The sequence below is a fragment of the Taeniopygia guttata genome, chromosome 31 (assembly GCF_048771995.1).
Source record: "Taeniopygia guttata chromosome 31, bTaeGut7.mat, whole genome shotgun sequence".
NCBI classification, from domain to species: Eukaryota; Metazoa; Chordata; class Aves; order Passeriformes; family Estrildidae; genus Taeniopygia; species Taeniopygia guttata.
In genome coordinates, this window is record NC_133056.1 from 1,892,705 (window position 1) to 1,908,257 (window position 15,553).

The 15,553-nt window shown below is 49.9% G+C and overlaps 1 protein-coding gene across 3 annotated transcripts; it reads right to left on the minus strand.

The window, feature by feature from the left end:
* Nucleotides 1-1,556: 1,556 nt before the first annotated feature.
* FAM50A (family with sequence similarity 50 member A) lies at nt 1,557-14,535 on the minus strand. 3 transcript variants are annotated; one of them, XM_072920327.1, is made up of 14 exons: nt 14,298-14,526; nt 13,364-13,448; nt 11,807-11,844; nt 11,627-11,688; nt 9,367-9,476; nt 8,078-8,160; nt 6,961-7,027; nt 6,041-6,102; nt 5,066-5,142; nt 4,548-4,602; nt 4,209-4,257; nt 3,524-3,594; nt 2,294-2,404; nt 1,557-1,663 (listed from the first exon to the last, which is right to left on the minus strand). In XM_072920327.1, exons 1-14 carry the CDS (start codon nt 14,406-14,408, stop codon nt 1,655-1,657), a joined length of 990 nt encoding a protein of 329 aa, XP_072776428.1. In that variant the 5' UTR covers nt 14,409-14,526; the 3' UTR covers nt 1,557-1,654. The 3 variants fall into 3 exon arrangements, with proteins under 3 accessions (XP_072776428.1, XP_072776429.1, XP_041567995.1); XM_072920328.1 differs by lacking the exon at nt 11,807-11,844 and adding an exon at nt 12,068-12,105; XM_041712061.2 differs by lacking the exon at nt 11,807-11,844 and having other exon boundaries at nt 11,627-11,726; nt 14,298-14,535.
* Nucleotides 14,536-15,553: the final 1,018 nt, after the last annotated feature.

Genomic DNA, 15,553 nt, shown 5'->3' on the forward strand with positions numbered 1-15,553 from the left:
TTTTTTGGGAGAATATTTGGGAATTTTGGGGAATTTGTGGGCTGATTTTTGGGAATTTTGTGGTGGATTTTTGGGAATTTTGTTGCGGATTTTTGGGAATGATTTTGCCGGAATTTTGGGAAGTCTTGGGAATTTTTTGGGAGAATTTCTGGGAATTTTGGGGGGATTTTTCGGGATTTTTGGGGGGATTTTTCGGGAATTCCGCCCAGATTTTTTGGGGGGATTTTTCGGGAATTCTGCTTGGATTTTGGGGGGGATTTTTTGGGAAATCTGCCCGGATTTTGGGGGGAATTTTCGAGATTTTTGGGGGAATTTTCGAGAGTTTTGGGGGGATTTTTTGGGAATTCTGTCCGGATTTTTGGGGGGATTTTTTGGGAATTCTGGCCGGATTTTTGGGGGGATTTTTTGGGAATTCTGCCCGGATTTTGGGGGGATTTTTCGGGAATTCTGTCCGGATTTTTGGGGGATTTTTTGGGAATTCTGTCCGGATTTTTGGGGGGATTTTTGGGGTAATTCCGGGGGGATTTTGGCAGTTCCGGGAATTCTCCTTGACCCTCCCCCCCCGCTCGCTGTTCCTGCCCCTCCCCTCCCCCCGCCTGGCGCTGATGGCGCTGCGCGCGCTCCAGCCCGACCTGGCCCCGCCCCCCGCCCTGGCCACGCCCCCCGGGCGGGCCCGCCCCTCCCCCACGGCCACAGCGAGGGGGGAGAGCCTGGAGCTGTGAGAGCCAAACTGGGAGCACTGGGAGGGACTGGGAGCCAAACTGGGAACACTGGGAGGGACTGGGAACCAAACTGGGAACACTGGGAGGGACTGGGAGCCAAACTGGGAGCACTGGGAGGGACTGGGAGCCAAACTGGGAACACTGGGAGCCAAACTGGGAGCACTGGGAGGGACTGGGAACCAAACTGGGAGCCAAACTGGGAACAATGGGAGCCAAACGGGGAGCACTGGGAGGGACTGGGAGCAAAACTGGGAGCACTGGGAGCCAAACTGGGAACACTGGGAGGGACTGGGAGCCAAACTGGGAGCACTGGGAGCCAAACTGGGAACACTGGGAGGGACTGGGAGCCAAACTGGGAGCACTGGGAGGAACTGGGAGCACTGGGAGGGACTGGGAGTGATACTGGGAACACTGGGAGGGACTGGGAGCCAAACTGGGAATACTGGGAGGGATTGGGAGCCAAAGTGGGAACACTGGGAGGGACTGGGAGCCAAACTGGGAGCCAAACTGGGAGCACTGGGAGCACTGGGATACAAACTGGGAGCACTGGGAGCACTGGGAGGACTGTGGGTGTGGCCAATGGACGGACCGGCTCTGTGTGGGCGTGTCCCGCGCTGACCACGCCCCCTCCCGCCCCTCAGCCAATGGGAAGCGCCGCTGGCGCGGGCGCTGAGGGGCGGAGCCTCGACCTTCCTGGAGCTGCTGGGGCTGGTGCTGGAGACCATCGAGAGCTTCGGGCAGGCCCCGCCCCCTTCAGAAGCCACGCCCACCGCCGGGACCACGCCCCCTGCCGCACCAAGCCCCGCCCCCGTTTAATAAAGCCACGCCCCCTGCTCGGCTGCATTGGGTTTTTATTGGCTGGGAGCAGATGGGGGCGGGGCTTGCACAGCCCCTCCCCCACCCCGGGCGGGTCCATCCGGGTTCCTTCGGCCTCAGCGGATCTAAGGGGGGGGAGGGGAGGGTGAGGCCACGCCCACTGCTGTGGCCACGCCCATATTTGTGGCCACGCCCACCTCGAACCTTCCCCCGACCCCAATTTTGCCCCTCCCCCACTTTGGCCCCGCCCCCACTTTTTGCCCCTCCCCATTTTTAGCCCCTCCCCCACTCTTTGGCCCCTCCCCTTTCCTTGGCACCGCCCCCACCCTTGGCCCCGCCTTGGGGTCCCAGGGGGGATTTTGGGGAGATTTTGGGGGTTTTTTTGGATATTATGAGGGGATTCTTGGATATTTTGGGTAATTTTTGGGATATTTTGGGGCTATTTTTGGGCTGATTTTGGGCGGTTTTGGGTCTCTCACCGTGTACTTGTCCCAGCGTTTCTCGGGGTCGAAGGGACACTTTTGTGGCTATTTTTGGGTTATTTTTGGGGATATTTCGGAGATATTTTGGGGCTATTTTTGGGCTGATTTCGGGCGGTTCTGGGTCTCTCACCGTGTACTTGTCCCAGCGTTTCTCGGGGTCGAAGGGACATTTTTTGGCTATTTTTGGGTTATTTTTCGGATGATTTTGGGGATATTTCGGGGATATTTTGGGGCTATTTTTGGGCTGATTTCGGGCGGTTTTGGGTCCCTGACCGTGTACTTGTCCCAGCGTTTCTCGGGGTCGAAGGGCTCCCAGCGGCTGGCGGGGAAGATGTGTTTGTTCTTCTCGTACCACGAGCGCAGAACGACCTTCCCGGCGTGCGACTGTGACGTCATCGACCGCCGTGACGTCATCAGTCAGGAGTGACGTCATTGATTGAGGATTGACATCATTATTTGGGGTGATGTCATCAATTGGGGTGATCTCATTGATTGGGGTGATGTCATTGGTCAGGATGATGTCATTGATTGGGGACTGACGTCATCAGTTAGGGGTGACATCATTGGCCAGGGTGACGTCACCGTGTGACCGTGACGTCATTGGTCAAGGGTGTTGTCATTGATTGGGGAGTGACGTCATCACCAGGGGTGATGTCATTGGTCAGAGGTGACGTCATAGGTCGGCCCTGACGTCATCAATTGGGGTGACGTCATTGGTCAGGAGTTATGGCATCAGGGGTGATGTCATTGATTGGGGTGATGTCATTGGTCAGGGGTGATGCCACTGATTGGTGATTGACATCATCGGTAGGGGTGACGTCATCAGTCAGCTGTGATGTCATCTGTCTGCTGTGATGTCATCATTCACGGGGTGACGTCATTGATTGCAGATTGACATCATCGGTAGGGGGTGATGTCACTGACTGGGGATTGATGTCATTGATTGGGATGATGTCATTGGTCAGGGGTGATGTCATTGATTGGGGATTGATGTCATCGGTAGGGGGTGACGCCATTGGTCAGGGGTGACGTCATCGGTCAGCCCTGACGTCATCGATTGGGGACAGACATCATTGGTCAGGAGTTACGTCATTGGTCAGGGGTGACGTCATTGATTGGGGATTGACGTCATCGGTCAGAAGTGACACCATCGGTCAGGGGTGACATCATTGGTCAGCTGTGACATCATCGATTGGGGACTGATGTCAACGGTCAGGGGTGATGTCATCGGTCAGCTGTGATGTCATCATTCACAGCGTGACATCATTGTTCAGGGGTGACGTCATTGATTGGGGATTGATTACTGGTCCATATTGGTCTATACTGGTCCTTACTGGTCGTTGCAGGTTGTTACCGGTCCATACTGGTCTGTACTGGTCCGTACTGGTCCGTACCAGTCCGTACTGGTCCCTACTGGTCCTTACTGGTCGTTACCGGTCTGTACTGGTCCGTACTGGTCGTTACTGGTCGTTACTGGTTTTTACTGGTTTTTGGGGCTCTCACCTCGTCCTTCTCCACGGTGGCGTCGCTCAGCAGCCGAACGTCCTCGTGCACGTCGAAGTTGAAGAGGGGCCCTGGGCGGGGGGGGGGGGCGGCGCGATGACGTCACAGACCCCACAATGACGTCACAGGCCCCCCCACCCCCATGACGTCACAGCACCCATGATGACGTCACGGCCCCAATTATGACATCACAGCTCCTACTATGATGTCACAGCCCCGATGACATCACAGCCCCCCCACGATGATGTCACCCCCTGTCGAGAACATCCCCCCCGCTGATGATGTCACACCCCTGTGTCGATGACGTCACACCCCCTGTGCTGATGATGTCACACCCATTGATGACGTCACACCACCCACCACCCCCCCCCATGGATGACGTCACAGCCTGGTCGATGATGTCACACACACACACACAACCCACCCCCGGTCAATGATGTCACAACCCAATGTCAATGATGTAACCCCCTATATGATGACGTCACGCTCCCTGTGTCAATGACGTCACACCCCTGTCAATGACATCACACCCCCTGTGCCGATGACGTCACACCCCAATGTTGATGACGTCACACCTCCTGTAAATGACGTCACTCCCCAATGTCAATGACGTCACGCCCCAATGTCAATGACGTCACACCCCCGTATTGATGACGTCACACCCCGGGTCGATGACGTCACTCACCGCTCTTGCCGCGGGCTTTGGTGACGATGAAGTCGTAGAAGCTGTGGTGCTGCGGGGGAGGGGCGGCTCAGGGAGGGGGAGGGGCCCCAAGGGGGGAGGGGCCAAAAGGGGGAGGGGCTTAGGGTGGGGGAGGGGCTTTAGGGGAGGGGGACGGGCCGCGGGGTGGGGGAAGGGCTCTGGCAGTGGGGGAGGGGCTCAGGGTGGGGGAGGGGCTCACGTGGGGGATGATCAGGGTGGGGGAGGGGCTCACATGGGGGTGATCGGGGTGGAGGAGGGGCTCTGGCAGTGGGGGAGGGGCCCAGGGTGGGGGAGGGGCCATGGGGTGGGGGAGGGGCTCACGTGGGGGATGATCAGATCCTCCTTGATGTACATCAGCTGCTCCACCCCCGCCGAGCTGCCGGGGACCACAAACGGTAAAAAATCACCCCAAAAATCACCCCAAAATGACCCCAAAATAACCCGAAAATCACCCCAAAAATCACCCAAAAATACCTCCCAAAATAACCCAAAACATCCCAAAAATAAACCCCAAAAATACAACAAAACATCCCAAAAGTCACCCAAAAATCACCCCAAAAATACCTGTCAAAATAACCCAAAACATCCCAAAAATAACCCAAAAATCACACCAAAATAACCCCAAAATCACCCCAAAATCACCCCAAATATAACCCCAAAAATCCATCCCAACATAACCCAAAACACCCAAAAATAACCCAAAAGTAACCCAAAATACACAAAAAATATCCCAAACCTGCTCCAAATATCCCAAAAACCAGCAAAATTTCCCAAAATTGTGCCAGAACCACCCAAAAATGCCCCAAAATGCCCCAAATTCCCCCCGGCCCCTCCCCCACCGGAGTTCGCTGAAATCCTTCCGCAGAATTTCCAACGCCTTCTGCAGGAACTGCTGCATGGTGTTCCCCTTCTTCATCTGCAGCCAAAAACAGACAAATTCACCCCAAATTCACCCCAAAATTCACTTTAAACTCATCCTAAACTCACCCCAAACTCACCCCAATTCACCCAAAATTCACCCCAAAATTCAGTCAAATTCACCCCAAAATCACCCCAAAATTAACACAAAATTCAGTCAAATTCACACCAAAACTCAGTCAAATTCACCCCAAAATTAACACAAAATTAACACAAAATTCAGTCAAATTCACATCAAAATTCACCCCAAAATTCAGTCAAATTCACCCCAAAATTAACACAAAATTCACCCCAAACTTCAGTCAAATTCACACAAAATTCACCCCAAAATTCAGCCCAAAATTCAAATTCACCCCAAATTCACCCCCAAATTAACACAAAATTCACCCAAATTTACCCCAAAATTCACTTTAAACTTATCCTAAGCTCACCCCAAAATTCACCCCAAAATTCAACCAAAACTAACCAGAAATTCACCCAAAATTCACCCCAAAACTCAGCCAAATTCACCCCAAAATTCACCCCAAAACTCACCCCAAATTCACCCCAAAATTCACCCAAATTCACCCCAAAATTCACCAGAAGTTCACATCAAATTCACCCCAAAATTCTCCCCAAAATTCACTTTAAACTCATCCTAAGCTCACCCCAAACTCACCCCAAATCACCCAAAATTCACCCCAAAACTCACCTGGGAACCCCAAAATTCATTTGGGAGCCCCAAACCCCCCCAAAATCCCTCTAAAAACCCCCTAAAAATTACCCCAAACCCCCTAAAATCCCCCCCAAATCCCCTAAAAATCCCCCAAAAATGCCCCAAATCCCCCCAAAATGCCCCAAAATTCCCCCAAAAATGCCAAAAATCCCCCAAAATCGCCCCCCAGCCCCTCCCCCACCTTGACCGTGCGCCGGTGCCCGGAGCCGTCCCAGTAGCTGAAGGTGATCTCGATCTCCTCGTCTGGGGGGACAGCAGGGTCAGCACCCCAAAACACCCCAAAAACTGCCCCAAAACCTGCCCAAAATAACCCCAAAAATATCCCAAAACCAGCTCCAAAAACACCCCAAAATCACCCCAAAAACTGCCCCAAAACCTGCCCAAAATAACCCCAAAAATATCCCAAAACCAGCTCCAAAAACACCCCAAAAACACCCCAAAAACTGCCCCAAAATGGTCCCAAAAACTGCCCCAAAATCACCCCAAAATGGTCCCAAAAACTACACCAAAATAACCCCAAAAGCACCCAAAAATGCTCCCAAAAACTTCCCCAAAATAAGCCCAAAACCACCCAAAAATGGTCCCAAAACCACCCAAAAATGGTCCCAGAAAGGGCCCAGAAATAACCCAAAAAAAATCCCCAAACCAGCCCCAAAATAACCCCAAAAATACCCAAAAATGGTCCCAAAAACTGCCCAAAAATTGTCCCCAAAACTCCCCCAAAATGGTCCCAGAAACTGCCCCAAAATCACCCCAAAAATGGTCCCAAAAACTGCCCCAAAATAACCCCAAAAACACCCAAAAACTGCCCCAAAATCAACCCAAAACCACCCAAAAATGTCCCCAAAAATGTCCCCAAAAAGGGCCCCAAAATAACCCCAAAAATGGACCCAAAAACTGCCCGAAAATAACCCCAAAAACCGCCCCAAAATGGTCCCAAAAAACTGCTGCAAAATCACCCAAAACTCCCCCTAAAATCCCCCCAAATCCTCCCAAATTCCCCCTAAAATCTCCCCAAATTCCCCCAAAATTGCCCCAAATTGTCCCCAAATCCCCAAAATTCCCCCAAATTGCCCCAAAATCCCCCAAATTCCGGCTGACTTTTGATCTTCTCCTGTTTGGCCTCCCACTCCTGCCGCAGCTCCTCCCGCAGCCGATTCTCCTCCTCCTGCGGGGACAAAATCACCCCAAAATAGCCCAAAATAGCCCCAAAATCAGCCCAAAATCAGCCCAAATTAGCCCCAAAATATCCCCAAAATCAGCCCAAAAATCACCCCAAAATAGCCCAAAATAGCCCCAAAATATCCCAAAAAATCACCCCAAAATAGCCCCAAAATCAGCCCAAAATATCTGCAAAATATCCTCAAAAATCACCCCAAAATCACCCCAAAATATCCCCAAAAATCACCCCAAAATATGCCCAAAAATCACCCCAAAATCACCCCAAAATATACCCCAAATCAACCCAAAATAGCCCCAAAATATCCCCAAAAATCACCCCAAAATCACCCCAAAATATCCCCAAAATATCCAAAAATCACCCCAAAATCAGCCCAAAATATCCCAAAATATGCCAAAATCAGCCCATGATTGTCCCAATTCTCCCCCAAATCCCCCCCAAATTCCCCAAATCCCCCAAAATATCCCAATAAATTCCCCAAAATTCCCCAAATTCACAAAATCCCCCCAAAATCCTCCAAAAATTCCCCCAAATCCCCCCAAATCCCCAAAATTCCCAAAAAATTCCCCCCAAACCTTCCCAAAATCCTCCCAAAATCCCCCAAAAGTCCAAAAAAATCCCCCAAAATTCCCATAAAATTCCCCAAAATTCCCCAAACTCTCTCCAAAATTCCTGAAAAATCCCCCAAAAGTAAAAAAAAATTGCCAAAATCCCCCCAAAATTCCCAAAAATCCCCCAATCCCCCCAAATTCCCCAAAACTTCCCCAAAATTCCCCAAACTCTCTCCAAAATCCCCAAAAAATCTCCCAAAATCCCCCCAAATCCCCCAAAATTCCCCAAAATTCCCAATAAATCCCCCAAAACTCCCAATAAATTCCCCAAAATTCCCAAAATCCCCAAAATTCCCAATAAATCCCCCCAAATCCCCCAAAAATCCCCCAAATCCTCCTAAAATTCCCCCCAAATACCCCAAAATTCCCAAAAAATTTCCAAAATCCCCGAAATTCCCGAATTCCGGAATTCCCGCCCCGCCCCCACCTCTCTCTCGCGGTCGGGCAGGAAACTCGTGTCCACGTCGGGATTTTTCCCTAATTTTCGCTTTTTTGGGGCTTCCTCGGGGGCTGCGGGGGAAAATTTGGGGTGAAAAATTTGGGGGATCCCCCCAAAAAACCCAAACCCCAACCTGGGAATCCCAAAATTCCCCCCAAAATCCCAAAATTCCCAAAAAAATCCAAAATTCCCTCCAAAAATCCCTCCTGGGAACCCCAAAAGTGCCCAAAAATCCCCTCAAATATCCTCCAAAATTCCCTCTAAAATATCCCAAAAATTTCTCCAAAAACCCCAAAATTCCCCTGAAAATCCCAAAATCCCCCAAATTCACCCCAAAATCCCATCTGGGAACTCCAAAAATCCCACCTGGGACTCCAAAATGCCCCCTAAAAAACCCCAAAATTCCCCCCAAAAAATCCCAAAATCCCCCAAAAATTACCCCAAAAAACCCCAAAACCCCTCCTAAAAAGCCCCAAAATTCCCCCAAAAAAACCTCAAAATTTTTCCCCCAAAACACCAAAAATCCCCCAAAAAACCCCAAAATTTTTCCCAAAATCCCCAAAAATTCCCAAAATTCCTCCCAAAAATTCCACCTGGGACCCCAAAAATCCCCCCCTGAAAACCCCAAAAATTCCTTATAAGAACCCCCCAAAAACCCCAAAATCCCTCCAAAAACCCTGAATTTTTTCCCAAAAAACCCCAAAATGCCCCGAATTCACACCAAAATCCAAAAAAATTCCCAAAATTCCTCTAAAAAAATCCCCAAATCCCAAAATTTCCCCAAAAATCCCAGAATTCCTCCCAAAAATCCCCCCAAAAAGCCCAAAATTCCCCCCTAAAAAACCCACAAATGTCCCCAAAAAACCTCAAAATTTTTCCCAAAAAACCCCAAAAATCCTCCAAAAAACCCCAAAATTTTTTTCCCAAAAAACTCCAAACTTCCCCTCAAAAACCCCAAAAATCCCCCAAAAAGCCTGAAAATCCCCCAAAAAACCCCAAAAATCCCCCAAAAAACCCTGAAATTTTTCCCAAAAAACCCAAAAATTTCCCAAATTCACCCCAAAATCCCCAAAAATTCCCAAAATTCCTCCCAAAAATCCCACCCGGGACCCCAAAATCCCCCCTAAAAACCCCCAAAGACCCCTAAAAATCCCCCGAAAATCCCTCAAAAAACGCCAAAAATCCACCTAAAATACCCCAAAAAACCCCAAAAATGCCCCAAAAATCCCCAAATTTTTTCCCAAAATCCCCCGAATTCGCCCCAAAAGCTCTCGGACCTTCGGCCTCCTCCTCCTCCTCCTCCTCGTGGCCGAGGCTGAAGCTCAGGGAGCTGATTTTCCGCTGCGCCTCCTGTTTGCGCTGCCGCTCCCGCTGCCGCTCCAGCTGCCTGCGGGGCGGTTATACTGGGACAAACTGGGACGGACTGGGACCAAACTGGTTATACTGGGACGGACTGGGAGGGACTGGGACGGACTGGGACGGACTGGGACCAAACTGGGACGGACTGGGACCAAACTGGGACGGACTGGGACGGACTGGTTATACTGGGACCGACTGGGACCAAACTGGGACCAAACTGGTTATACTGGGACGGACTGGGACCAAACTGGGAGGGAACTGGGAGGGACTGGGGGGGAACTGGGACCAAACTGGGGCCAAACTGGGACCAAATTGGGACAGACTGGGACGGACTGGGGGGGACTGGGAGGGACTGGGAGGGACTGGGAGGGACTGGGAGGGAACTGGTTTATACTGGGAATTGACTGGGAGGGACTGGGACCAAACTGGGACAAACAGGGACGGACTGGGACCAAACTGGTTATACTGGGACGGACTGGGACGGACTGGGGGGACTGGGAGGGACTGGGGGGGACTGGTTATACTGGGACGGACTGGGGGGGACTGGGATGGAACTGGTTTATACTGGGAATGGACTGGGAGGGAACTGGGATCAAACTGGGAGGGACTGGGAGGGGACTGGAGGGGACCGGGAATGGACTGGGACCAAACTGGGAGGCACTGGGGGGGAACTGGTTTATACTGGGAGATCATTTTTGGGATTTTTTGGCGTCATTTTTGGGGATATTTGGGGTGATTTTGGGGATATTTTGGGGATATTTAAGAGTGATTTTTAGGGATATTTTGGGCTGATTTTGGGGAAATTTTTGGAGTATTTTGGGGATATTTTTGGGATATTTTGGGGTGTTTTTGGGGATATTATGAGGATATTCTGGGGGATATTTTGGGGCTTATTTTGGGGGTATTTTTGGGATATTTTCAGAATATTTGGGGGTGATTTTGGGCTGATTTTGTGGATTTTTGGGGATATTTTTGGGTGATTTTTGTGGATATTTTGGGATATTTTTGGGATATTTTTGGGGATATTTTTGGGGATAATTTGGGGATATTTTGGGCTATTTTGGGGATATTTTTGGGGATATTTTTGCAGATACTTTGGGGTTTTTTTGGGGGATATTTTGGGGATATTTTTGGGATATTTTGGGGATATTTTTGGGATATTATTGGGATATTTTTGGGGATATTTTTTGGATATTTTTGGGGTGTTTTGGGGGATATTTTGGGGATATTTTGGGGATATTTTTGGGGATATTTTTGGGATGTTATTGGGATATTTTTGGGGATATTTTTGGGGTGTTTTGCGGGATATTTTGGGGATATTTTTGGGGATATTTTGTGGATATTCTGGGGATATTTTGGGCAGATTTTGGGGATATTTTGGGCTGATTTTGCGGATATTTTGGGTTGATTTTGGGGATATTTTGGGCTGATTTTGTGGTTATTTTGGGGAGATTTTGGGTTGATTTTGGGGATATTTTTGGGATATTTTAGGGTGATTTTTGGGGATATTTTGTGGCTATTCTGGGGATATTTTGGGCTGATTTTTGGGATATTTTGCAGATATTTTGGGGATATTTTTGGGATATTTTGTGGATATTTGGGGGATATTTTGGGGATATTTTGGGGATATTTTTGTGGATATTTTTAGGGATATTTTGTGGCTATTCTGGGGATATTTTGGGCAGATTTTGGGGATATTTTGGGCTGATTTTGGGGATATTTTTGGGATATTTTTGGGATATTTTTGGGGATATTTTGGGCTGATTTTGTGGATATTTTGGGTTGATTTTGGGGATATTTTGGGCTGGTTTTGGGGTTATTTTGGGGAGATTTTGGGTTGATTTTGGGCTGATTTTGGAGATATTTTTGGGGATATTTTGGGCTGATTTTGCGGATATTTTGGGTTGATTTTGGGGATATTTTGGGCTGATTCTTGGGATATTTTGCAGATATTTTGGGGATATTTTTGGGATATTTTGGGGATATTTTGGGGATATTTTTGGGATATTTTGTGGATATTTTTGGGATATTTGGGGATATTTTGGGGATATTTTTGGGCTGATTTTGGGATATTTTTGGGCTGATTTTTGGGATATTTTGGGGATATTTTGGGCTGATTTTGGGGATATTTTGGGATATTTTTGGGGATATTTGGGGTGATTTTGGGGTGTCTCTCACAGCTGCAGCTCCCGGCTCTGCTCTCTCTTGGCCAACTGCTTCTCGCGCTCCTTCACCAGCGCCTCCTGCTTGGCCTTCATGTCATTGAGCGTCACCAACCCTGGGGACATCAACGGGGACATTGGGGACATCAATGGGGACAGTGCCACCCCCTCAGTGTCCCCTGAGTGCCACCAGCGCCTCCTGCTTGGCCTTCATGTCATTGAGGGTCACCAGCCCTGGGGACATCAATGGGGACATTGGGGACATCAATGGGGACATCCCTGAGTGCCACCAGTGCCACCACCTTGGGGACATCCCCCAGTGTCCCCTCAGTGTCCCCTGAGCCTCCTGCTTGGCCTTCATGTCATTGAGTGCCACCACCCCTGGGGACATTGGGGACATTAACGGGGACATCCCTGAGTGCCACCACCCTCAGTGTCCCCTGAGTGCCACCAGCGCCTCCTGCTTGGCCTTCATGTCATTGAGGGTCACCAGCCCTGGGGACATCAACGGGGACATTGGGGACATCAACGGGGACATTGGGGACAGTGCCACCACCTTGGGGACATCCCTGAGTGTCCCCTCAGTGTCCCCTCAGTGCCACCAGCGCCACCACCTTGGGGACATCATCAGGGACATCACTGGGGACAGTGCCACCACCCCAAGTGCCACCAGCCCTGGGGACATCAATGGGGACATCAATGGGGACATTGGGGACAGTGCCACCACCTGAGTGTCACCTCAGTGTCCCCTGAGTGCCACCAGTGTCACCAGCCCTGGGGACACTGGGGACATCAATGGGGACATTGGGGACATCCCTCAGTGCCACCAGTGCCACCACCTTGGGGACATCAATGGGGACATCAATGGGGACATCAATGGGGACATCAATGGGGACATCCCTGAGTGTCACTCAAGGGGAGTTTGTGGTGGGATTTTGGGTGAATTTTTGGGTGAATTTTGGTGAATTTTGGGGTAAATTTGGGTGGATTTTAGGTGAATTTTGAGGTGAATTTTGGGGTGAATTTTGGGGTTAATTTGGGTGAATTTTGGGGCGAATTTGGGTGAATTTTGGGGTGAATTTGGGTGAATTTGGGTGAATTTTGAGATGAATTTGGGTTAATTTTGGGTGAATTTTGGGGTGAATTTCAGTGAATTTTGGGATGAATTTGGGTGAATTTTGAGGTGAATTAAAGTGAATTTTTTGGTGAATTTGGGTGAATTTTTGGGTGAGTTTGCGCTGATTTTAGGTGGATTTTGGGGTGAATTTGGGGTGAATTTTGGGCTGATTTTGGGATGAATTTTGGGATAAATTTGCAGTGATTTTGGGATGAATTTCAGTGAATTTTGGGTAAATTTTGGGGTGAATTTTGGGGTGAATTTCAGATGAATTTTGGTGATTTTTGGGATTAATTTTGAGGTGATTTTGGGCTGATTCTAAACTGATTTTTGGAAGATTTTGGTCTAATTTTTGGCCCTTTTTTTTGCTGATTTTTGGGGCAATTTTGGCTGATTTTTGTGCTGATTTTTGTGGTTTTTTGTCTGATTTTTCTGCTGATTTTTGTGGGGTTTTTTGACCAATTTTTTACGCTGATTTTTTGCATTTTTTGGCTGTTTTTTGCCTGATTTTTGGGTTTTTTTGGCTGTTTTTTGGACGATTTCTGTGCTGATTTTTTAGGGTTTTTTGGCTGATTTTTGGGCAGATTTTTGGGGTGTTTTGGGGTGTTTTTGGGCGTTTTTGGGGCCCCTCCTCACCCACGGTGCTGGATTTCAGCTCAGCCTCCACAGCGTCGTAATGAGCCGAGAATTTCTTGTCGATGTTGGACTTGACGATGTTCTCCTGGGGGAGGGGCGGCCTCAGACCCCCCAAAAACCCCAAAATCCCCCCAAAATCCCTGAGACCCCTCCCCAAAATCCCCAAACCCCAAAATCCCTGAGACCCCCCCCAAAAAGCCCCAAAATCCCCCAAAAATCGCCAACAAAAATCTCCCCAGGACCTTCCTGGGACCCCCCAAAACCTCCCAAAATTTCCCCCCAAAATCCCCAAACCCACCCCAAAGTGGCCCCAAAATCCCCCCAAAAATCCCAAATGGCCCCAAAACCCCCCAAAAATCCCAAATGCCCCCGAATTCCACCTAAAAATCTCCTCAAATCCCTCCTAAATCCCCCCAAAATCCCCCAAAACCCCCAAAATGCCCCCAAAACCCCCAAAATTCCCCAAATACCCCCCAAACCGGCCAAAATCTCCCCAAAATCCCCCAAATCCCCCCTAAACTTCCCCAAATTCCCGCAAAATCCCCCCAAAAATCCCAAATGCCCCAGAATTCCCCCTAAAATTCCCCTCAAATCCCTCTCAAATCCCAAAAAAATCCCCCAAATTCCCCAAAATCCCCCCAAAATCCCCCAAACCCCTAAAATGCCCCAACCCCCCCCAAATCCTCTCAAATTCCCCCCAAAATCCCCTCAAATCCCTCCCAAGCACCCCCAAAACGGCCCCAAATCCCCCCAAAATGCCCCCAAACCCCCCAAATCCCCCCAAAAATCCCAAATGCCCCCAAAAATCCCCTCAAATCCCTCCCAAATTCCCCCAAAATCCCCCAAACCCCCCAAAATCCCCCAAATCCCCCCAAAATCCCTCAAAATAAACCGAAAATTCCTCAAACCCCCCCCTTCCCCGCCCCTCCCCCACCTCCTGGATGCGCTGCCGCAGCTGTTCCATGTGTTCGCGCTGCCGCTCCCGTTTCTTCATCAGCTGCAGCGCCCGGCCCGCCTCGCTGGCCGCGCCCTTGTACTGCGCCATTTTCGGGCTCTTTTTGGGCTTTTTTGGGGGATTTTGGGGATTTTTTGGGGTTTTTTGGGATTTTTCGGGGCCTCGGCGGCGGCGCCCGGCACAATCCGGAAGTGCGCGCGGCGCCGGAAGTGGCCACGCCCCCCTCGGGTTCAGCCAATCAGGAACGAGATAAGGGGAGCGGGACGTGCTGCGGCGTTGGCCACGCCCCCTTCTGGATCCAGCCAATCAGGAAGGAGAAATGAGGATCAAGCGGTGCTGGCGCTGTGGCCACGCCCCTTTTTGGCCCCGCCCCCTCCTTAACGCCTTCTCTGATTGGTCCAATCATCAATCCTCGGCCCCGCCCCTTCCCTATTGGTTTAGCCTTTCTTTAGCCACGCCGCGTTCTGATTGGGCCGTTCCTTCCTCCTTGGCTCCGCCCCCTCGCCAACTTCTGCTGTGATTGGTCCAATCCTTAATTCTCGCTCTTGGCTCCACCCCCTCCCCAAATTAAGTCACTGATTAAACCTGGTAGGCCACGCCCCTTCCAGATTGACCACGCCCCTTCAGCACAACCCGCCAATCCCCATCACGCACCTGATTGGTTCAATCTTTAAGCCATAGCCCCGCCCCCTCCTGATTGGCTCAACCACTCTTTTGGCCACGCCCCCTTGTTTAATCCCCGCCTCCTTCCCAGTGCCCAACCTCATTGGTCCATCCCACATTGGCCCCGCCCCCTCATCTAAGCCACGCCCCTTTCCCGCCATTTTGAGGAATTTTTTGGGATTTTTTTTTTAATTTTTAGGGATTTTTTATTGACACGACACCGACAATAAATAAAGGGGGGGGAGGGGACCCCAAATTTGGGGTGAGGACCCCAAAAATGGGAGAGGGAGGGGCCAAAGGGAGGGGGAGGGGCCAAAGGGAGGGGGAGGGGCTTGGGGGCTCCCCTGGAATTTGGGATTTTTCTGCAATTTGGGGGATTTTTTGGTCCAATTTTTTGGGAATTTTTTCTCCAAGTTTGGGGGTTTCATTCAAAAAATTGGAGAAAAAAATTGGGGGGATTTGTCTCCAATTTTGGGGGGTTTTCTCCAATTTTTGGGGTTTTTTTACTCCCATTTTTTGGGATTTAGATCAAATATTTGGAATTTTTTTTCACTGATTTTTTGGGGTTTTTT

What these genes read in the sequence shown, in the direction of transcription:
- FAM50A (XM_041712061.2), bottom strand. Translation starts at nt 14,408, where the DNA reads ATGGCGCAGTACAAGGGCGCGGCCAGCGAGGCGGGCCGGGCGCTGCAG. An exon ending in AGGATCTGATCATCCCCCAC is followed by an intron (nt 4,258 to 4,547) that starts GTGAGCCCCTCC and finishes CCTCCCCCGCAG; the next exon opens with CACCACAGCTTCTACGACTT. An exon ending in CCACCGTGGAGAAGGACGAG is followed by an intron (nt 2,405 to 3,523) that starts GTGAGAGCCCCA and finishes ATGACGTCACAG; the next exon opens with TCGCACGCCGGGAAGGTCGT.